Source organism: Centroberyx gerrardi, chromosome 2 (assembly GCF_048128805.1).
Source record: "Centroberyx gerrardi isolate f3 chromosome 2, fCenGer3.hap1.cur.20231027, whole genome shotgun sequence".
Taxonomy (NCBI): Eukaryota; Metazoa; Chordata; class Actinopteri; order Beryciformes; family Berycidae; genus Centroberyx; species Centroberyx gerrardi.
The window spans coordinates 37352167-37376838 of record NC_135998.1 but is presented as its reverse complement, the minus strand read 5'-3'; the positions used below and the strand labels follow the sequence as shown (position 1 = coordinate 37376838).

The 24672-nt window shown below is 42.3% G+C and overlaps 1 protein-coding gene across 2 annotated transcripts; it reads right to left on the bottom strand.

Annotated features, from left to right (window-relative positions):
- Positions 1-3941: 3941 nt before the first annotated feature.
- LOC144539822 (uncharacterized) lies at positions 3942-23883 on the bottom strand. Of its 2 annotated transcripts, none has more exons than XM_078285854.1 (4): positions 23807-23883; positions 21982-22127; positions 5353-13629; positions 3942-4749 (listed from the first exon to the last, which is right to left on the bottom strand). In XM_078285854.1, exon 3 carries the CDS (start codon positions 13571-13573, stop codon positions 5360-5362), a length of 8214 nt encoding a protein of 2737 aa, XP_078141980.1. In that variant the 5' UTR covers positions 13574-13629; positions 21982-22127; positions 23807-23883; the 3' UTR covers positions 3942-4749; positions 5353-5359. The 2 variants fall into 2 exon arrangements, with proteins under 2 accessions (XP_078141980.1, XP_078141983.1); XM_078285857.1 differs by having other exon boundaries at positions 23776-23874.
- Positions 23884-24672: the final 789 nt, after the last annotated feature.

The following is a 24672-nucleotide window of genomic DNA, read 5'->3' as shown; positions in this document are numbered from 1 at the left end:
CCTGGCTTGACCCGACCGCAAATGGCCCGGCCGCGGAGGCATCCCCTCCGCCACTCGCTACAGACCCGACCGACGCCATCTCCGAGTCGCAAGGTGGACCGGCCCCAGAGGCATCCCCACCGCTGCTCACCACAGATATGGGATATTGGCACAGCAAGGGTGCTAGACCAAAAGTCTCTACTCCTGGTGAGCTGTGGTCGGACGTTGTCCGCCGTAGGGGCAGCGGAGGAAACAACAACAAAAACAGGAGGAAACCCCAATACTCTCCCCAATACACTCCCCAATACACTCCCCAATACTCTCCCCAATACTCTCCCCGGCCAGGACTACAACTGGAGAACAGGTACAAAATACTCAGTGAGCTGGATCCAGTGACTGCTAATGCTAATGACAGCACTTCCATGATGCACCCCAGTACTAGCCGCAAAGCTAATACTAATGCTAATGCTAATGCCAGCACTGGTCCCGGTGCTAACATTAATGCTACCTCCAGGCACTCACCGCCGACTACCTCCAGGCGGAAAATGCGGCCTGCTAATCAACATACTAGGCTGAGGGCCAGAAGAAATATTGTTAATTCCACACTTGATTAGCTGAGGGCCAGAATAAATATTGCTAATTCCACACTTGATAAGCCGAGGGCCAGAACAAATATTGCTAACTCCACACCTGATAAGCCCGATACTATTCTGACTGGGGACTCTATAACCAAGCATGTAAGAATGGCAAAGACTGAAAATCTAACTATGGATGACACATCTGTCAGGGAGCTAGCAGGGCTGTTGCCAGTTATCCTCTCTACACATCCAGGTAACATGAGGATTATTATTCACGCTGGGTCTTTTGACATTCTGCAAGGGAAAACTGGCTCTGAGATCCTGAAAAAAGACTTTTGCCTGCTACTGGAGAAGCTGAGTGACCGTCAGTCGCAACTTGTATTCATTTCAGGCCCCGTTCCAACCTCGGGGAAAGGAATCGAATCTTTTAGCAGACTCCTTGCCCTGAATACATCGGCGTGCCTCACCCATGGGATAAAGTTTATTGACAATTTCAATATCTTTTGGAACTGTAAAGATCGCTTTAAGCCTGATGGGATTCATCCAAGCATCACTGGTTCCAGACTACTCTGTGCCAACCTACGTCACGCTCTTGGGCCGCCGCACCAAAACAAGAATGCACGGATAAGCGCGAAGGACAAGGACAGCACACACAGGTGGACAGCCTGTATCTCTCCCCTCACCTGACCCTCTGCTCCACATCACCCAAGGCATTCAGAGGATGTCTCTGTCCCAATCAGGGACCCAACGCCCCCCCCCCCCCCCCCCCCCCCCCCCCCCCCCCCCTCCACCACACTCACCAATCAAGGAGTTAGTTAAAGCTGCCACGCTCAGTCAAATTGATGAACTATTAAACAGAAATAACCACAGACATCATCAATCAGGTGTCTGTCAGAGATGAGACAGACCCCATGCCGCTTCCTTAAACATACCGGTGATCTTAAACAGCCGGTGGTCAAACACATCGTAGCAATCCCAGACCATCTGGTTCCTGTCTCGGTAATCTTAAATTTGTCAATGTTCAGCCACCAGTTTCCTTTCCTGTCACAGAATCCCTACAGCTGAAATTAGCTCTTTTTAATGTCAGATCATTGGCTAACAAATCCTTTTTGGTTAATGATCTGATAATTGAAAAGAATTTGCATTTAATGTTTTTAGTTGAGACCCGGCTAAACAGCACTACTGGTGTAGCAACACTGATAGAGGCTTGTCCTCCAAACTATAATTTGTATCAGTCAGTCAGACAGAACAGGAAAGGAGGGATTGCAGCCATTTTTTTTTGACATTGACCTGGGTGAATTTACATCATTTGAATATCTTGCTCTTGAGCTCAAAGCAGAATTATCAGTGCTCATCATTACATTGTATCGGCCACCAACATATTCATCACTGTTTCTGCAGGAATTCTCAGAGCTGATCTCACTTGGTATCACTAGATATGATAGATTAATCCTGAATGGAGACCTGAATATTCATATCAACAAAAAGAATGACTCCAAAGCTATAGAGCTTGTGAATTTACTGGACAGCTTTGAACTTACCCAACATGTAAATGAAGCCACTCATCAGCATGGTAACATTCTAGACTTGGTAATAACAGCAGGGTTAAACATTGACAATGTTTCAGTATTAGAATTACCTATTTCTGAACATCACTGTGTGTTTTTTGATGCCAGCCTAATCTTAACAAAGACTAAAAGGGATTTTTTGGTTCAAAAGAGATTCCTAGATAGCAAGGCTGAAGCAAAGTTCTCTAATGTTATGAAATAATTTGAGTTATACAGCATTGACTGCTCTTTAAATGACATGGTTGAAAATTTCAACAATACCTTGTCATCTGCTTTAAATACTGTTGCTCCACTAAAGGTTAAGAAGAGGTCGACTGACAGAATCTCCCCATGGTTAAACAATAACAGTGTTAATGAGATTAAGAGAATCTGTCGAGCAGCTGAAAGAAAATGGAGGAAAACCAGGCTCACAGTTCACTGTAATATATACAAAGAAGCCATGACTGTCTACAACAAAGCAATACGTCTAGCAAGAAAGGATTACTTTTCTAAGATTATTACAGAGAATGCTGGAAACTCTAGAATATTATTCTCCACTATTGACCAGCTACTCAACACTGCCCCCACCTGTCCGCAGTCCTCTGGATCAAATTGTGAAGAACTTACATTGTTCTTCAATAACAAAATAACTTCAATTAGAACCAGCATTGCTGCTGATGTAAACACAGATGACCTCAGCAAACCCTGTAAAAAAGATGTAACCATGGGAAAATTCACTTGTATTACATTAACTGAGCTTTGCAAGACTGTCACCGAGTGTAACTCCTCCTCCTCATGTATGGACCCTGTACCTACAGCATTTTTTAAGCAGGTGTTCGATAGTGTTTCAAGTCATGTCCTGAAGATTATAAATACATCCCTTCAAACAGGCATCTTCCCAGATGCATTCAAAACAGCTGTTGTAAAACCCTTACTAAAGAAACCCAACCTAGATGGTAATGCACTGACAAGCTATAGGCCGATATCCAACCTTCCATTCATTAGTAAGATACTTGAAAAGGTAGTTTCAGTGCAAATAAACTCCTTTCTTAAAGAAAATAATATCCCGGAGGAATCTCAATCAGGCTTTAGAACATACCACAGCACTGAAACTGCTCTTACTAAAATAATCAGCGACCTCAGACTAAACTCTGATGAAAATAAGGTCTCAGTTCTTGTCCTCTTGGACCTAAGTGCAGCGTTTGATACGATTGACCATGATATCTTAATCAATCGTCTTGAAAAGTTGGTTGGTCTTTCTGACTGTGTGTTAAACTGGTTCAAAACATACATCAAAGGGAGAAAGTTTTACGTCAGTCTTGGAGATCATGTGTCTGAGAAACATGACATCTGTTTTGGGGTTGCACAAGGGAGCTGCCTTGGTCCATTATTATTCTCACTATACATGCTGCCACTTGGTGACATCATTAGAGAGCACGATGTATGTTTCCATAGTTATGCGGATGACACGCAACTGTACATCTCTGCTGAACCAAATGATGCATAAAGTGGTGAACAGAGCGAGCGATTGACTGACCAAGAGTGTGATCCATAGAGCCCCTGCTGTCGCAGGGCTAAAAACCCTCAAAATGACTGAAAGAGGGAAAAATCCTAAATGAGGCAATACAATCTACAAGCAATCAAACTCAGTAAACACTCAGTAATCGTCCTTTTGCAACACAAAACATTATTACATGTAAAGAGCAAATCAAAGAAATAAGAGAAATGATCCCTTCACTACAAACTCAGTAATTCAGTATGACTAAATGGATCTTTAAATTTAGTGATTTTAGATTTTAAACTTAATCAAACCCCATGATTACAATCAAAAAGATAAAACTTAAACAAGATGAAACTTAAACCTAGCATTTAATCAATAATTACCTTTATATCCAAACTAAGACAAGGATTTAATCAATAACTACCTTCATATCAATCAATGAGATATAATTAATAACTACCTTCACATCAATCAATGGCTACCTTCATATTAATCAATAACTACCTTCATATCAATCAATGAGATATAATTAATAACTACCTTCACATCAATCAATGGCTACCTTCATATTAATCAATGGCTACCTTCAGTATTTCCCCCTTTAGTCCCGTAAAGGACTAACAATACTCTCTCAGGTCATCTGTTGTGACCTGGAGCTTGTGACCAAAACACCCAGAGGGAATCAGTACCTTATCTGATCAGTGAAGCCAAAAGTTTGTATATGAACCTTATTAGATTAGATTAAAGTTCAAACAGCCCATTAATCATCTCATCTAGATCCACAGAATGATAAGAGGGGGGATGACTTGCAGACTGTCAGTACCAGACAACCAGAAGTCAAAGGGGAAGTTGTAGGATCGACACTGTGTGATGTCATAAGGGACTTCACTTCTCATTTCAGCTGACAGTTATGAAAACACTCATCAACCAGAGGATCGGCAATGAGCAGAAAATCACCATCACACCGATCTTGGATCTGGATAGTAAAATTAAGTTGAATTAATTAGCTGAATTAAACCAAAAGATAAAAACAATCCTCCTCATACACATCCAGACAGGCGTCTAGATGACCAGGGAGGTGGAAGATCTCTGTAGTCTTCATTGTACTTCTTCACCAATCATATTCTCAGGTGGCAACACTCCACTGTAAATAAAACACAAATAGACACATTTTTCCCTCAGATCAACTGCTAATCATAATGCAAAGCATACAATGTAAGAGCGTTCTCTTAATTGGATGTGTACCTTTTTAGTGAATATAAATATTCTATAATTTCTACCTCTTCCTACTTCATTGAACTATGTCATTAACCCCCTAAATCACAAACCTCTCCTACAGACTCAGGAGGAAGTGGCTGCACACAACTCCTCCCATTCACATAACAAGTCTTTCCTATTTTGGACAGTGCAGATAAGGCAGCAATCACATATTGCCTATTCTGTTAGAGGAAAGAGAAGTCAACATATGTTCAGTTCATAAACCTGCAGGTGCCGGTCAACCAAGAGAGGCTGGCAGAGCGTTATGAGACTGATGACTTCAATCAGCTCATCCTCTGTTTCTCCCTGGTGAGGCTGAGCCAGTTGTTGCTTCACCAATTTGGGCCTTCTGCCATAGAGCTGCACTATGAACGTGTGTCTCTATTCCAAGTACCACCTACCCTTTATTAAATATTTTTATACTATAAACACTCATATATGAATGCTGTATATGTGCTTTATTTTAGTATCAATTTAAATGTGATGTTACCTTTTCATTATAGGATGTTGGAGACTTGGTTCCTAAATGGATCATTTTGATTCTTGTAGCCCTGGTTTGTGATCCATGTATTAATGGTGTTAACATCTGTCGTTGTCATGACACCCTTGCCTTGAAGCAGGTTGGACCATTGCTGTACCATCTTTGTACAGTGTTGCTGAAAACTTTTTTCAAAAATGGTAAGCCTGGTTTTACTCTTCTGGTTGTTCTGAAAGTCCTTGAAGTTCTTGGTGCTATCCAACTTGAATCTGACCATTGCTCCAAGGATTGTCAGTTTGAATGTGCCCACAACATCATCCTTGCTTATGGCAGTAGCCAAGCTTGATCGGAACGCTTTTGATTTTGTACTGGGAAACTCTCGATGTACCTCTTGTGGCACATAAACAGTTGGAAGTTCACGGCCATGATATTTGTGCACATTAGGAATCAGGTTGGTATCCAGAGGAGATGAGTTTGTTGCCACTTCAAGCATGGCTGCAGCTAATTTGCCATTCTGGTTCAATTTTCTAGCTTCCAATATACTACTCACTGGTGGTTGGTGATCTGCATTGATGAATTGTCCAATTCCTGGATTTTTAACTCTATATTTTATCCAATCTGCGTAGCGTTTTATTTTTCCAACTTCTTTCTTAAGCACCTTTTTGTTTTCTTTTATGATCTTTTTTGGTGCAGCTCCCTCTGCCATATACCAGTCTCCTCCTCTGATAGCTTCAGTCCACTCTTTGCGCTTGATGAAAGGCTCCCATTGGCCCGGGTGTCTGTGGAGAGTGTCGGCCTCCACAGATCGGAGGCGGCCTGCTTCCAAAGCGATCTCTTCTTCACTGGCCTCTGGTTTCATGCCTCGTGCCAAAGCGTGAAACAGGCAGCTCTTGCCTTCGCTGGCTACGCTCACTGTCTGGTTATTGATGCGCACATCGTAATGGCCGCCTGGGTATTGGGCACTCTTTGGTCTGTAGATCAGTGTCACAGTTTGACCGGCAGGTTTAGTGCCTGGGTTCAGCTCCTGCATTTTGGTAAGTTTGCCCTGGCTGTCCTCTGTTAGGATTACAACCTTAGTGCCAGTGGTTTCTGACAGGACTCTGATATCGAGAATGGTACCCGCCGTTGTTGGGTTCCTGATCTTTTCAGCATGTAACTGTGAGTGTTTACCTGCCTCTCCTGCAAGTTTATGTTTAGTATTCGGGTCTCCAGGCATGTATGTAATGTATCTGTTGTTCTGTCCAGCTCTGAGTTTTTCCTCTGTTCTGTCACTCTTTAAGCCAGTTCTTACATAACGGCCAATGATGCCATTTACTTGACCTTGGACACGAGAAACAAAGTGACTGGAGAACTTCTGGTGGAACACTTCTACCAAAGCATTGGCCAATAAAGCACTGATGGTGTCAGCTAAATCCTGCTTGAGTTCTTTCAGCATCTCAGTGTCTGAAGCAGACAGCTCATTTACCTTCACTTTCTCTGAAAACCCTTTTTCTTTTTTAAATGTATTCAGCTCTTCATGAAGGTTTGAGAAAAACTCGCTGGAGAGGCTGAGCACTGCACTGATGGCGTCTCCTGCCAGTGCCCCCATGTGGACAACTTGGATGGCTGTCAGAATTACATGAGTTTTTCCTTTGGCCTCTGCTTTAGCGCTGTCAATCACTGTGGAGATGGATGAGTTAAGCTTTTTCTGCCAGCTGAGGTCTGCATAGAAAGGCTGTACTGCAGTGTTGCTTAACTCTCTGAAAATGGCCAGCAGTTCACTCTTTCTGTTCTCGTCCTGCAGGAGATCAGAAAATTGTTGTTTGTCCTCAAGGTGTGAAAGTATAATGGAGTCTACTAATGAAGCCAAGGGCTCTTTTTCCATGTTGGATTTCACATTATCAACAATTCCCTTTTTCACCTCATTGTTGATGCTGTTTAGTATTTGTGTCAGTATTTCCTCTTCTGCCTTTCCAAATCCATAGGTAATGATTTCCTCTACCATTTTTTTAGCAGTGTGTTTTACTGCATTCTTCATATTTGTCTTTGTGACAACACTTAAACCATCTTTAGTCTGTCTGGACAGAAACTTTGGCATCGACTTCAGCTGTTTGCCAAATCCCTTAATTGCCATTTTAGAAGCTTTGAAGCCCTTTGCAACCAGTTTTCCAACTCCAAACCCAATGAGAGATATACCAATAGAAATGGCTTTTTCTATAGCCCATGATTTCCAGCTGAATTCTCCTGTCACCATGGACTCTATGCCGGAGATGCAGTCTGATATTCCTTCGGTGATGAGCCCCATGCCGACTTGAGCTAATGTACCAAATGTAAATGCAGTGAGCAATGTCCCTCCAATAATCTGTAAAACTCCGAGGCAGAACACCAGCAGAGCTTCCCATGGGAAACGAGGCTGTTCTTCCACAGAAAAGATATATTTCAGACCTCGACTGTAGAGATTGTAGGCTTCCACTTGGAGATCTTCATCAGCACTCGACACCAGGGAGAAAATTGGTGATTTATTGGCCATTGCATCCCTGCCTCTTTCTTTTATTTCCTCTAGCTTTTTGATGGCCTCATTGATGTTTTTATCAAAGTAACTTAACATGTTGCACTTGGTTGTGAACTGTTTTTCCAGGCTGGTTGGGTTGCTGTTGGCTGAGTCTGGAGAGGACATTTTTACAAACTGCAGACAGAGCATGGATTCCTCACTGAGGTACTTCAGAGACTCCTGTGCCTTCTTTAGATCATCTCTGGCCTTAGTGAGGTAATCTGCCTTCTGCTGCTTTATACTGCAGTACGCATGATTGTAAAAAGCTATGGCTGCCCAACTTTCATCTTGTTTCATGGCTTTTTCAAATAGCCTGCTGCTGACGTCCCATTGTTTTTCACTCAGTGCAATATTCCCAAACTTGATGTAGTGATAAATGCTGGAGCTAGGTGAAGTCTGACTTTGAGACTGACTTTTTGCCAGAGACAAATCAGCTTTCAGGCTCTTTTGCAATTCATTTCTTTTCAACTGGTCAATTTCTTCTGATTTAGTTTGCAGCCATATTCCCCAGAATTCATTCATGATGGAAACAACAGCTCTTCTTTCAACTTCAGCTGTGTTCCTGTGGATGTCTTGAAGAGTTTTGCAGTACTCTGAAAACAGATCCTCCCGCAGTTTCAACTCAGCGATGTCGTTCGTCATGTGATTTATCTTTTCTGCTGCAAGTCTATCCCTTCTGTTCTTAGCTTCCCCCAGAGAAGACACGGTCCTGAAGGACTGCTGCAGATGATCGGTGGACATGATTACCTGAGCAGATCCAGGTTTACCTTTGCGTGCGGTTCGGCCAAAAGCCTGGAGTTCCACTCTTGTGTTCTCAGAAAGGAAGGAGAGGATCACAAATAATCCTCCATTGTTGTTCACCTCTTTGGAAACTTTTATGTCTGTGCCACGCCCGGCAAGGTTTGTGGCAACAATGACATCACCAGGAAGCAGTTCCTTTTCTATTTTGCTTAAACTGTCTTTGTCACTGCGGCAGTAGAGAATGATTTCACCTGGGATGCTGCTTTTCAGCTCTTCGTAGATATCTTTGGCTTCGTTGATAGTTTCACAGATCACCAGGGCTGCTCTTCCATTTCTGTATGAATTTGGGGAAATTTGAGCCATAACCACACGTTTGATTTCAGATTTCCACTCTTCAACTGAAGTCTTCAGAGTGCCTTTGACCTCAAATAACTTCCTCCTGTTGAATGTTGGCATTTTGCAGGCAGAGAGATTTGGATATAGGTCCTGCAAAAACAGAATGTCTGTTTTGCTCCCAAGTGTCCCTGTTGTTCCATATATTTTCCCATGGTACTTTTCAAAAAAGGAGATGTTGGAAACATAGTTTGTCACTGTTGAAATTGTGCTCAGTTTGATTTGGTGTTTAATCTCAACAAACTGCTGCAGACCATCACCCCATTTCTTGTTCAGTTCTACAATTCCAGTGGATCTGAAGTCCACCGGACAGACACTGTCATTTTCTACAACATATTCCCGTCCTTGCTTCAGTCTCATTGCCAGAAATGCATTCTGGACCCACAGTGACACTTTCGTCTCTATCAGATTTCTCAGGAATCCTGGGATGCTGATTTTGTCTTTATTGTTTGTACATGGGGTGTACTGAATCTTCTCTGATATTAATTCTGCAATGGGCTTGATGAGAATTTCCTCTGAATCATAGAGAGGACAACACAAGCCTTCTTCCAAAACAAGGAATGTAAGGTCTGGAATGTCCTGGTTGCTGTATGGGCTGGACTTTCTAAGACAGAGCAATCCGTTGTCATCTAAAGTGTAAACAGTGAAACCATAGGGGACAAAGTCCTCAATTTCATGGAAAAAATCCACCACAGCATCCTGACTCACACTTTTCAGTTTTGTAAGAAGTTCATCTTTTTTACTTCTACAGAAATCCTCTGTAAATCCTTTTGGCACAATGTTGGATTCTTCAGCAATGTGTAAAATGTCCATTGGGTCATTAATTTCAGTTTCTTCTGTGTCAATTGAGTCAAATATGGCCTTGAAGAATGAAACAGGGGGACCCTGTACAAATGTCTGGTGTCCTGTAGACAGGAAGCCGTACTGGCTGACCTGGCCCCAGATCATGGTCAGAATAATGTTCAGGTGCTGCATGGAGACCATGGGGCTGGACAGGTAGGTCAGCTGCACTCCCTGGTCCAGCAGCAACGAGTCCACTTCATCGATGATGATGCACTGATAGCTGCGATCAGGCCTCACATCCTTCATCTCAAATATCTGGCGAAGGTGATCTGCAGCGAAGGCTTCGATAGTTCCGTAGACCACATCCTTCTGGTAGCATTCTTTTCGATCTTCATCTTTGGTTTTATTTGTGTTTGTGTCAGCTGTGATGTCAAAGTACAAGTAGAAGTTGGTCCATTCTTCTGCATCTCTTTGACATAACACAGAAGAGCTGGATACCACATCTACTTTTTCACCCCTAAGCACACGCAGCACTGCAAACATTGCTATGACACAAGACTTCCCTTCTCCAGTGCCCATCTCCAGCAGTTTTCCAGTGTCAGACAAGGCCAAGAGGCACCAGCTTATCATTTGAGTGGCTCTGGGCCACCACTTCCTTTCAGCCTTGTGCAGATGTACAGCATTGCATAAGACTGCCAGGATCTCCTGAAGGTCTTCTGTGTCTGTGCTGTGACTCAGATTCCTAGCTCGCCGTACATCTGTGTGGTTTTTAATTTCACCCGTTTTAATCAGGTTTGTGACATGATTTACTACACAGTATGATTTGCTCAGTGTTGGTTCATCAATGTCTTTCATCTGCCTTATTTCATCAAAAAGAGTGTCAATGCTTTTTATTTTCTCAGCTTTGAGGCTCTTTTCTAAATGCTGGATCAGATTCTCAGTTCCAGATGAATCTAAGAGCTGAAGGAGAGACTGGTTGTTCTCATCTGTCCACTTGGAAGAAACCTGATATGTTGCCATCAAATGTAAAATCTTCATGATGGAAATACAGCCTTCATCATGATGATGGTCAGTTAATGCTCCAAGGAGGTCTAAGGCCTCTACTGGTGACCAAAGTTTTTGCTCAAGACTTGAAACCATCTGGAAGAGTTCTTTTGAAGTTGTTGATGCTTGGAATTGCACTGCATAGGCAAATAAAATCTCCAAACACCATTTGCCTGCAGGAGATGCCCTGTTTTTCTCAGCTTCTGTTTCTCTAGTAACCACTCTCAGCAGATTCTCAAGAAAGGTCAGAACAAAGACCTCATTAGAAGGAAATCCCTTTCCATGAATTTTCTGTGAGCTGGTGACAATTTTATTGCCAGTGTTTGCGTCATTGTTCATGTTGGTGTGGAGCACCTGAAAAAGAGCCTTAATAAACCCCTGTCTCAGTTCCATATCTTCACTGTGAAATTTACCCATGAGGCTTTGCAGGATCTCTGCTGCAAACACCAGGCCATCATTGTCCTTGAGCCTTGAAAGTTCCAGATTATGGGAAGCACTGAGACTTCTTTCTTCAATGATAAATCCACGACTCGGCTGAGGGTTTCCTGTTTCCATCACCTCTAAGCCGTATTGAAAGTAATCAGAGACAAAGTCATCCATGGTACCATACACAATGTCAGCTGTATAGACATCCCTGTGTAATGCATTAGTCTTCTTCATGTTTGTGATGACAGAAATTCCAATGTGTTTGTAGAAGTCAGACCACTCCTTAGTTTGCTCCTCTGAGTGAACGTCAGAGCTTAGCACAATGTCCAGTTGGTTTCCCATGCAGACTTGTGTGGCTGCAAACATGGCTGTGACACATGGGTCCTCTTCCACACCAACCAGTTCTAGCACTCCACTCTTCTCAGTCAGCACCAACGCACACCACCGCAGCATCTGCTTCACTGTGGGCCACCAGCCTTTTGTGTCAAAAACCGCTTTGCAGAGCTGAGACAGAGACTTCTGGATGTCATCTGCATCCAAGTTTACACATTTAAAGGAATCTTTCATAAATGGTGCATCTTTTGGGGCATTTTCTGAATATTGCAGGACGCCAGTGGTAATGTTTTTTATCATATCAATCACAGAATCATCCAATTTCCTGAACATTTTTAATTCAGCTAGAGCTGCAACTAGACTGCTCTCATCTTGCTTTCTGAGAGACGTTTGGAAATCCTGTTGGAATCTGTCAGGGCCAGCAAAGTCAAGAGCCTGGATGAGAGAGCGTCCGGAGTCATCCGTCCACTCTGGTGACATGTCATACACTTGTACCAACGTAAGCACTTCAGTTATTGGAGCATCCTCTGTGTATTTCTGTGACAGCGCTTTGAGCAGAGCCACTGCCTCTGTTGGAGTCCATTGGTTTGTTTGCACAAGTCTGAGGAGCATTTCAGTGGATTCTGAGTGGGTTTCCTTGCTATTTAGATGTGTGAGTGTGGATAAGAGAAGCTTCAAGCACTGTATTTCCATCTTTAAAATGAACACAGAGGCTCTCTCAACTGTATTCTGCAGTGATGGTATGAGGTTGCCGAGGAATTCTATCAGAAAGAGATCCTCAGTGGAAAGCTCATCCTCAGCCCAGTTTTTGGCTATGACGGCAGCATCAGTGTCAGAGCTTCCATAGTCATTGAAAAACTTCATAAGGTTCAGATAAAGGGCTTGAGTCAGCAGGAAACTCTCACAAACATTACATGCTGATTGGCTGATGGACCCCACCAGGGACTGCGCATGATTGGAGATGCTTTGCAGGGAAACTCCCTCAGATATCTCCAGAGACAGAGCACACAGCTCTGTGATGAACACTTGAGTGTGCTGCAGAGTGCTGAGGGATGGAAGAGCACCGATCCATTCATCAAACAGAAGTTTGTCCAGGGCCGACAGGATGTTCCCCAGCTGATCAGCTGTCAGCTGAGTGAGACTGAGCTTTGGAACTGGGATGCTGCATTTTGATGAGAGGATTTCTAGAAGCTCATCGCTGTCACTGTCTGATTCATAGTTTGCCTCAAACTCATCCAGATGGCTTATTAGAACGTCTCGCTTGGACTCACATTCCTCTGAAATGTCGCTGCTCAGTTGTTTCTCTTTCTGCTCTTTGGCTTGTTGGTGTGACTCTTGTAGTCTTTGATTCAGTTCTTCTTGTCTCTTCTTTTCTTCAGCCTCTCTTGCCCTTTGCTGTTCTTTCATCTTTTGCTCCTCTTCTCTTCTCCTCTCCTCCTCTCTCCTCTGTCTTTCCTCTTCTCTTCTCCTCTCCTCCTCTCTCCTCTGTCTTTCCTCTTCTCTTCTCCTCTCCTCCTCTCTCCTCTGTCTCTCCTCTTCTCTTCTCCTCTCCTCCTCTCTCCTCTGTCTTTCCTCTTCTCTTCTCCTCTCCTCCTCTCTCCTCTGTCTCTCCTCTTCTCTTCTCTCCTCTCTCCTCTGTCTCTCCTCTTCTCTTCTCCTCTCCTCCTCTCTCCTCTGTCTCTCCTCTTCTCTTCTCCTCTCCTCCTCTCTCCTCTGTCTCTCCTCTTCTCTTCTCCTCTCCTCCTCTCTCCTCATATTCTCTTGATCCCTTATTGGTTTATTAAAGCAATAGTCACACTCGTACAAATTATTGTGGCCAACTGGTCTGTAGTATTCACCTCCATTGAACACATGTACATACCGGCCATGAACAGTACTTTGGTATAAATCGTCGAAGGATTTGCATGGAGGCAGGACTTTATCACACTTGCAGCATCTTAGGCTGTCGCCCATGTTGCTTTCTGATGGTACTTTGTTCCCCATTTTTGAAGAATTCTTCAGCAGCTAAGTGGAGATTTTCATGTGCAACCTGTGTTTTCCTGAAAGATAAAAAGTATACATTGCAATGACTTTATGTTAACTTATAACAGGAACTCCTGCTGCTGTTTTGATTGTTGCTTGCTAGAAAAAGAGAGTAGTCAACTAAAAAATAAGGTGACAGTTATGTAAGTAACAATTTTAATCAATAACAGATTGCATTTCTTTAGATTTTCGATTTTGACATTGCTTTCAAAATTACATTACTTTCAGTGTTATGAAACGCCCCTGGTCCTGAAATGCATATATCTCTGAGGTTCTACAGTATTTTAAAATATAGAATTCAAAATATATAGTCACCAAAATATGAAGAGTCTGTCAATACTATGGATGACATGGGACTAATTATCTTTAATATTATTTACGACATGTTCATATTCTGGCAGGAGCAGGGCCTCATTCATGAAACATGCGTGCCTAGGAATGTTTCCACAAACATTTCGGCATTCATGTTTTTTTCATAGTTGAATTTCTTCTTCTGTGCAATCAAAATCTACATCTGAAAAATCTACATCTGAAGGCGTATATACTGAAGAGGTTTCTACTTAGAATACTTCATTCTTCATGCAAAATCAATTTAAGTAGTTACATATTAACAACATGTTATACAATTATAGGCCTAAATAGGCTATTGATTAATTAATATTAACGACCCTCTGTTCCGATTGGCTAAGCGTTTCAAGAGTGAAACGTGAGACGCCGCGGCCCGGCGGCTACAGGTAGGGAAAACTCTCCGGTAATAAACGATGACAACCGCTCAACCGCTTTGAAAAAAACACTTTGTTTGTCTATTATTTCTTACAAAAATGATAATGAACGAACCTTTGTGACGCCACAAAGTTACGGAAGTCCAAACGGCTCGTTTAGAGGCTCGCTTTTCTAATATGGATTGTGTGGATTTAGTTGGCGACCGTGCGTTTTGATACTTTCACCATGTTTAGATAGACCATCCAACTCCTTTATAATCACAGAGGCAAGGGGAGTCCTGCTTTCCATGATATGGGACCTTTAAGGTGCCTAAGTGGCTGGCCGCCAGCCGCTCCGCCCTTTATATGTCCAGTTAACACCAGTTGGGGGGGCACTGATCTGTGGTGTTTTGACTGTTACAGAACAATGACGTGATTTTCATGAACAAATGTTTTATGGTTCTGTATCACTGTGAGCTTACCAGCTAAATTGGATTCCATGTGAGCTAGCAAGCTAATACATAACATTTTTAGCTCTACGCTGTTCTGGTGTCAAGTAAAATATTCTATGCCACATGTATATCATAAACAACTAGAAGGGCACTCGGAGAGCGCAGACCTCCGCCAAGGTTTGTGCTATTATTGCTTGTTCGTGAGTCGGATCCGGATCCGCTCCAAAATTTAATGGGTTCTTCCTTGGCCCATGCTACACCCTTCCACAAAGTTTCATGAAAATCGGGCCAGTAGTTTTGTCGTAATCCTGCTAACAGACAGACAGACAAACGAACAAATGGCCCCGAAAACATAACCTCCTTGGCGGAGGTAACAAGAAAAAAAGGGGGGTAGGGGAGGAGGAATGCCTTAACATGGTTACAACAATCGTAGCTAACGTTAGCTGCATAATTAGCTAACTACTTAATTTATCTAACATTAACTAACATTTCACATCGATGAAGCCATGCCATCAGATATAACATCAGTAGTTGCAATGTGTGTCATTAAAGATATGAAAGTAGTTTTAAGTTGGAAGTATATGACAGCTAACTAATTATCATGTAGTGTAGCCTACTAGCTATAAGTCTTGATTTTCAGGTAAAAACAAACAATCCACATCATTGAATTACTTTTACTTTTTTTTTTTTTACTTTTGAGTATTGGAAGACTTCTTCGATGCAAATGATTTTTGTGTATATCCTCATCATTTCCAGATCTTATTTCCTACAGCTCTGTAAACTGTGACAACAAACATTTGGCATTCATCATCTGATAAACCAAAAAATCCCATGTTGGTTTGTCGTAGGCACTTTTCTCAACACCAAAAGTAAGAAGAACTTAAGGAAAGTTTTGTGAAAGAGGTCCATTGTGTTCCTTACAGGTTGTTGCTGTGCATATGAAAAAAGAAACAAGCATGACGGTCATTTGATGTCAGTAAAACTTTAGGTTACTTGCATTACTCTGGTTCTCTGAGTAGCATGAGTAAGATGTCTCGGTATGGGATACGCTCCCTTGTGTATCTTCAGAAGCATTTATTCCACTACGCCAGTCCTGAGTGGCTGGCAGCACTCCTCTTCTCGCTTCACCAGAGCAGCAAGAAGGGCGGTCTGGTGAGACATCGCATTCATGCTACTTAGAGAACCGGGGTTACGCAAGTAACCTAAAGTTCTCTTTCATAGCATTTGTTTCAATGTGTCACTATGGGATATATGGTAACTCCCATATTGCTTATCTCGAAGACTGACCACCAATACTCGGGTGTTGGATCAACCAACTGCTCCGCTTTAGACCCAATGCTCAGAACAGCATGAGCAATACTCGGGGCAGTGACATCCAACTTATAAAACCTTGCAAACATGAGAGGCGAGGATATCCTGAATGGAGACCCCTCTAAACAGAGCCCCGGAGGTAGCCAAACCTCTGGTAGAATGTGCGCGTAAACCAGCCGGGACCTGAAGACCCATGCTCGAATAGGCCAGTGCAATAGCCCCCACTATCCAATGGGAAAGCCTCTGCTTTGTGATGGGCTTACCCTTGCAGGGCGCAAGACACAAACAACTGGTCCCCTTTCCTGAAACCACCAGTTCTGTCCAAGTATACACGCAAAGTGCGCACTGGACACAACAAGTGTAGCCGTTGCTGCTCCGGAGAGCCAAACAGGGGAAGTTAGGGTTAGGTTAGGTTAATTCCACAGGCGAGCATGAGTTGATTACCTTAGGGACAAAAGCAGGGTTAGGCTGTAAGGTCACCTGCAAATTCCCAGGGGCAAACTGCATACATGCAGGATGCACCGACAACACATGAATATCACACACACATTTTGCCAATGCAAAAGCTAACAATAAAGTCTAATCTTAAATGACAATGGCTTCATGTCAGTCTGCTCAATAGGCTGAAATGGATGACTTACCAAAGCCTCCAATACAACAGCCAAATCCCACAAAGGGGAAACCAGCCTAGAGACCGGAAGCAGCCTCTGTGCCCCTCTCATGAACCGGCAGACAAGGGAGTGCTGACCCACAGTCTTACCCCCAAAACCAACATGGCATGCAGCAATGGTGGCCAAGTACACTTTAATAGCAGAGAATGCTCTCCGCTTTTCAATTAAATCCTGAAGGAAGGATAAAATCACACCCACTGTACACTGGCACACCATTCCTCAAACACCCTTCACTTACAATCATACAAAGACCTAGTGGAGGATGCCCTAGCGTTCTGAATGGTATTTATAACACTCTGAGGAAGCCCCCCACTCACGGGCCAGGCCCATAAGACGAGCCGTTCCGGGTGCGTCCTGGTCGCGTCCTGGTCTGCACTGTCATGCAGACAGAAAAACGGTGGACACTGTGCGTTCTCTCTGGAGGCAAACAGATCCACTGGCCGGTAGAAAAAAATGAATTTCCTACACGCGCTGGAGAAATCTGCTGGTTTGCTGTCACTTCAATCTGCTAGATTTGCCGTGCTGCGTGTCATGCGTAGTACGTAATTGCGTCAGTCATCAAACCGCGTGATGTTTTTGTTACAGTACGTGAGGTACTTGTTAAACCCAGAGCCATTGAGAGAAAGAGTTGCGTCACCTCCATTCACTTCATCAGGCCAATTATTTTACAGCAATGGCGGATCATGGAGACCCTCAATAGTTCCAGTTTCTCTCAATGGCTCTGGTTAAACCCAGCCATGTGGAGATTTATTGCGGGAGTGGAGCCCCCAGGAAAGAGAAAGAAAACAGGCGAACTTCAGGCCTCGTCTCATCCGCCGAAACTATCATCGAGGAAATTCTGTGAGAGGCGGCGATACAATGATTCAGCTGCTCCAGGAACATGGCTGGAGTTTAAGGAGGGGGTTAACGCAAAGGAAAAGCGCATAGGCAATTCCTTCGTTGTTGGCACTACAACTATGAAATTGGAGAACATCTTGGTTCACGAGATTGTTATAATAATGTGATAATTAATGGAATAATGTGATAATTGTTATATTCTCAAACTCCTTAATAAATGATCCTTCTTGCACTTAAAGGCGAATACCACTGAATTTATGAATTCAAATGTGTTACACTTTAGTGTTGAAACAGTTGAATTAATATTTCTGCATACAGTTAATGTTACTACTATTATTACTGCACACTACTATAATATTGATTGAGAATCGCATATGAGACCAAGATGACATGCTAAATAGTAATAATAGCAAATTGCAATAGTAAAAAGCAATTTATTATTTTTGGCTGGTAAAAAATCTGTCTGGCCGGTAAATTTTTTAACCAGCCACCTTGGCAGGTAAGCCAAAAAGTTATAAGTCTGTCATAATTACAAAATTGTTACCCCTTAATTTCCAGACTTCTTGTGTCGTTACCCTGTAACTACAGCATTGTCATTTTATTAGTACTCCATAATAACAAACTAGTTACACCGTAATTAGCGGTCTGTAATATAAAGTGTTACCAACTTTTTTGATTCAGCTCGCCCCAGAAACCAAAGCTACTCTCTTCATTCTGTGACGACCCTCCCGCTCTGCTGGCTCTGTATGTCTCTGGTCTGGTGGGCGTGGTCGTCATCAGGCTGACTGAGTTAACAGTTGTCTGATGTCCGATCGCTTGTTTGAGGTGAGCAGTTAATATTATATACAGTAAGGTGAACAGACATTGAATAAAAGCACAGGAATGTCAATGAAGAAGAGAGATCGTGTTAACTAACATTTGCTAGAAAGCTTGCTTGCTCATTTTAGTAAACCTTCACTTTCGCCTAATCTGGATGTTGTTGTTTAATAGATTCTGTAAGTAAGCAGACAGCTGTGTTAGCTGCGTATTGTGATTAAAAATGTTAAAACTGTCCATAGCATGGTCCTGGTTTGTTGCACTGTATTTTTTACTGTCTACAGAGTATCCATCTCTGTAGGTACATGACAAACCTAGATGGGCTGAACGGCCTGTTCTCAAACATGCTTGACTTCTGATGTTTTCTGATCTGTCCAGTCAGCTGCTGGCATGAAGGCAAGAGAGGAAACAGGTCTGCTGTCGCTGTACTTACACTGCCATGCCACAGCTTCTTTGCTTAGTGTGCTCCTGTGTCGTCTTATCACCTTCACTTGCTGTTTGTTGGAAGTGAGTTTATATTTTAATAAGGTGTTGCTCCACCAATAACTCTACTTTAACCTGTCCTCCATGTTGAATCACCAATGCTGTCGAGATGCCACACTATACACAAGTCAACTTGTATTGAACTTGTGTTACAAACAACATCTCAAGAACTGGGAAAAGAAGGTTATCAATATTTCTCAGGATCTAGCAGTAAAAAAGGCCACCAGGATGCTGGGATATATAACAAATAGTATTGAGTATAAATTAAAGGTTATATTGGTGTTATATAATGCCTTAGTCAGACCGCATTTAAAGTACTATGTGTAGTTATGGGCACATTCTTATGTTATATAACATTATCTGTTTTCAGAATCTCATTCCAGCCAGCTTTGTAAAATCAAGATAGAAAACAGGACTGTTTAGTTTTGGAATGTTCCTTGTACTTTCGCACGCAACTTTGGGATTTGATACTAAATATTTCTCTCTTAACTGAAAAAAAAAATACTGTGAGATATAGTATATCTAGCTAAAACTATTGAGTATAAATAAAAGGAGGTTATAAAGAGATGTTGGACATGTCTGGTCTGACCACCTCCAGAGTACTGTGTGAAGTGCTGGGCACTGAACTACAAGAAAGATATAAAATCTGTCAGTGTCTAAAATTTTAATTATGAGGAAAGGGTTATCTATCTATCTATCTATTCAGGCTTAGCAAAAGGAGAGGGGGAGGTTTAACTGAAGTTTTTAAATTCATAAAAAGGGTTTAACAAAGTGACCTACAAAAAATTGAGGTCTACCAGCAGAAAGAGAGGTCGATAACCCTGTTATTACTACAGTAGGACCTAAGGGATCCGAACCACTCAGGACTGACTTTATTGAAGAATAGCAACTTTTCTTAACTTTTTGTTATGGCAAAAGTTGTGAAGAAATAGCACTTAAGAAGGCTTAGAAAAAGGAAATTAAGGGTCCATGGTAATAAAGTGCTTGATATTGCTATGGTGTAACGGTGATTCTACTTCCATGTTCATAAAGAATTTGGTTTACTGGTCAGTCCACAACTCTGAGGTGCATATCTCCAATGTTGTACTGTAATACAGGTAAAATATCGCTGTGCCACCCTCAATGCAAACAAGGAATCTCCTGAGCACCCCTTGACATGTGGGATGGCTACACCCACCTTCAGCAAGTTAAGTGTAATATGAAGCATCAGGTAAGACACCCAGTGTGAAAGATAATTCAGCACAATACATTTTCATTCAACATAAATGTGAAAGACATTTGTAGTATTTGATCTTGGGCTCTGGATGTCGTACCTGACCGTTTAGGCGGGACGCCCCAAAAGACTGCCAGCCAACAGAGACGAGTAACAGAAATATCATGTGATGTGTTGACTGTTAAATGGTTAGTGTGTAATTTGAGTAAGGTGCAAATCCATAACGGTGCATTGAGTGCTGGTAACGAGAGGGAGAAGAGGTATGACGCATTTTACACCGTATGAAAAAGCAGTTTGGGCGGTTGTGGTAATTGTGGAAACTTCAAGAGAACAGAACGCAGCGATAAAACACACTTCCTGTCACTGCTCACACTGCACACACTGGAATGCACACATTGAGGAGAGAAGAGAGCCGTTAACCCACACAAACATAAACACAAATGACCAGAGTCATAACAGCACATATCACCACAATACTCACACACACTCTTAAAGAAGGACATGCTAACATACTACCAAGTACAAGCAAAGCACTTGGTCATTATTGCTTAGTGGTAACACTACAAACATGTTCTAGTCTGCCAAAAGGGCACTGATATAATCTATATCAATATATATATAATCTGTATGCTGCCTACTCATCTTAAAATAGCAAGATTCAAGCAGTGCGAAAAAACTTAGACTTAGAAAATGAACAGTTTCAATGTTAAAGGATAAGGCTGGTATTTTTTAATACATTGCTTACCATCAACAACTCTTATGAAAATAACAAAATCAACAATGCGTTTGCTCTCCTCCCGTTACTTTCTGACTTCCCACGTTCCGTTTTTAGCCGTCAACCCGCAAGTAAAAATCTCTAACTGTTACCATGAAAAGTCAGGCTGTTGTAGTTTTTACCAAATCAAATTCAAGTGGGAACAAATTCTTCATTACGCCGGGGACTATTTTCTGTGCTACGGAACTACTTTCCTGAGATGGAAAACGTGTTTACGGTCGGCTTATTAAGTCGTTTGAGGAAAAAGTCGTCCGGCCCGGTGCATCGTGATGATGAAATATGCTGCAGAGCAGCAGCATGGCTCTGTGACGGGTTTTAATAGTTTTTAATACAATGCAGTTCTATGGCTGCTGGGACATGAGGCTGCACTGGGACCGCTACATGGACGAGACTTGTTAGCAAAACAAATTCATTGCTGATTTTGTTATTTTCATAGGATTAGGGTTAACGGTAAGAAATGCATTAAAAAACACCAGCCTGATCCTTTAAATCATTCCTGGGCGTCTACAACACATTTGGAATAAAAATCATCAATACAAAGTTTTAATTATGTTTTCCCTGCACTGGTGTCTTTCCTTGAAGTGCACAGGTCGTCTGAACAGGTGTAATACATTCATTAATATTATATAAGTATAACATTATATATGAGATAGTTAGTCATTAATATTCATAAACCACAGCCCTGATTGGCTGACAGTACTGGTGACTGTCCAATCCTCTCAGCGCCTCCAAACATTAATGCAAACTGATATCTAATATTTCTATTTTTTTCTAATATATCTATTTTAATAGTGTGATAATGAGTGTCACATGCAGTACTTGGCAATGCAGGTGTAACTCACAAAGTACATGTTTTAATTACATTTCTTATGTCTATGTATCTTTCTGTCATAATTAAAACATGTTCAGAGGTCACCCATGTTGATAATATTATTCTAAACCCTGATAGGATGAGAACACACAAGGTGCAATGTGCAAGTCTAATTTATACCTTGGACTTCATAAAGTTCAGATTACTTTGATATTTATCAAAGTTTGAAGCTAATTTAAAGTTGAATTACATTATTATTTACTATCTATTTCCATGATGGTAAAGCAGAGGAACCTCACCTGTCTCTGTGCTGTGTTGTCTGCTTGGTAGAGTTCAGATCAGAGAGGAGTGTCGACTCAGCAGGTGAGGATCTGGTCTGGTTCAGCGGAGATAAGAACTGCTTTTATCCACACCTGGACTGTCAGGACCCACTGATACAGCATCACTGCAGAGAAACAGTAAGGTGATGAGATACTACTTTATATATTTGGTGCATGTGTAATTTAGCTTTGGGCAGCAGTGTGACGTGGTAATTTATGGAATTTTCTTTTCCCCTGTCCTTCCTGATTCTACTCTTGATCTGATATTTACGTCAGATCTCACCGAGAGAGTCATAGCTTCTCTTCACCATCCACAGATGGATGAGAATCATACAGAGTAAAGCTCTGTCATCTAGCTCTTTGAGTTCCTAGATTCAAGCTTACTCAGCTGCAGAGAATAAGATCAAGTAAAATATAAATATAAAAGAACACAATCAATTTGAACAGTTAAAATGAAAAGATATGTTTTTAGCAGTCGTGAAAATGCTTACAGAGCCTCTCTAATATTCTCTGGCAGGGTGTTCCACAGTTTAAGAGCAGAGTTAAAAAAGGCTTCATCCCCAATCTTCTTCTGAGTGGGGTTTTGTACTTCTAACAAACCAGCAGCAGAAGACCTGAGGGTCTTGATGGGATGTAGAACAGCAGGGATTCTGTAATGTAGGCCGGTCCTGAGCCATTAAGAGCTTTGTATACAAGTAAAAGAACTTTAAAATCAATTCTAAAGGACACTGGGAGCCAGAGCAATGCAGCTAAAACCGGAGTGATCTGCTCTCGCTTTTGTTAAAAGTCTAGCTGCAGAGTTTTGGATAAGCTGAAGCCTCTCAATAGACTTTTTTGGGAGCCCGGTAAAAAGGGCGTTGCAGTAGTCCAGTCTGCTTGTAACAAACGCGTGAGTTAGCTTTTCAGCATCTTTCTGGGTCAGGAAGGGCCGCACCTTGGCAATATGGTAAAGGCAACAGAAAAGAAAACAACATTAAAATCTAATCTAAAGGGGCTGTAACTGAAAGAGCACAATCTCCCTTTGTCTTCAGCCTTAAGTACTGAAGTGCCAAATTGAAAGCCTTGTAAGTATTAATAACATTTTAAAATCCACCCTGAAAGCAACTGATATCCAGTGTAAGGGAGCTAAAATATGTGTGATCTCCCATTTTGATTTTGACATCAGATTTCAAAGCAGCCAAGATCCGATCTGAGAGCGGACACACCTGACACACCTGACAGGTAATGCAAACTGGCGTGAGCGGATCGAAAGACCGGCGGAACCACGGCCACGAGCGGACCGTGTCGGGTCCAGCACTCGGTGACTCAAGCAATTCAAAAGAAAAAGACAGATTTGAACTCTCGGTAGATTTGGACATATTGGTCCTTGAGGTTCTGATCAGTATTTATGTGGTAGCAGAATAAAATGTAGCAGCGCTCGACCGCATCAGTGAGTACGCTTACACGCACACCAATACTTCAGTTACTGGGAGTAAACGGCTTAAGGAAATATTTCCATTACGTCCTTTAAATGGTTTGAAGTGACCCGATTCCTCTAACGAGTCGGTTTACATGGAACCAGTTTATTAATCAGTCTGCCGCTCGTCACTCTGCACCGCTCCATGTTGTTTGCTCTGAAAATACCTCCAGCTTACTGTGTCTGGTACATATATATACACATCATATACATCCTGTACTACGTCATGTACATGCTTCATATACATCATTTACTACATCATATACACACTATACATCATATACACGATATACCATTCTACACACAAACACACTCACGCCTATGGGCAATGTAGAGTCTTCAATTCACCTGGCCTGCATGTGTTTGGCCCTCCTCTTCCTCATCTTCTGGACATCAGTCTGAGAGGTAAAACAGTAACACTGGACACACACACACACACACACACACACACACACACATATATACATGTGTGTGGGTGTGTGTTTCTTCTTTCTACTCTGCTCTGTGTATCAAAATGGAATCTGAACCAACTGGCTTCAGACTGTTTTACTGTTCCCTCCCTGTTCTCCTGTACCTGGATCACCTGCTCAGTGTTGCTCCTCCCTCCTGGACATTACATTACATTGGAAATGCCAGATTAGGCTGAAGTCACGTGTGCACATCTGTGTGTGTGTGTGTGTGTGTGTGTGTGTGTGTGTGCTTTTTGCTGAGATTTGTTTATGAGAAACTCTTGTATTGAATAACTCTGATTGAAAGGAGGTTTGTGCAAAATCTTGATAATTTTTCTTGAAGTGTTGTTGCCACTGGAGTTGCTCTGAGTGCTGTTGTTGCCACTGGAGTTGCTCCCAGCCCTGTTGTTGCCACTGGAGTTGCTCTGAGTGCTGTTGTTGCCACTGGAGTTGCTCCCAGCCCTGTTGTTGCCACTGGAGTTGCTCTGAGTGCTGTTGTTGCCACTGGAGTTGCTCCCAGCCCTGTTGTTGCCACTGGAGTTGCTCTGAGTGCTGTTGTTGCCACTGGAGTTGCTCCCAGCCCTGTTGCCTCGCCTGTTGCTCCCTACTGCTACTGTTGTAAACCTTACAGCATTTAGACTAACCACATTTAGACTTTTAAACAGGTTTGAAACAGGCTGAAGTTTAAAAATCCTTAGTGAGCACAGGTGTGGTCTGTGGGTTCAGGAAACAGAGTGCAGTCGCAGAGTTTCTCCACTAGATGGC

Bases quoted from the DNA above. Each gene is read 5' to 3' on its own strand.
- LOC144539822 (XM_078285854.1), bottom strand. From the start codon at position 13,573: ATGGGGAACAAAGTACCATCAGAAAGCAACATGGGCGACAGCCTAAGA.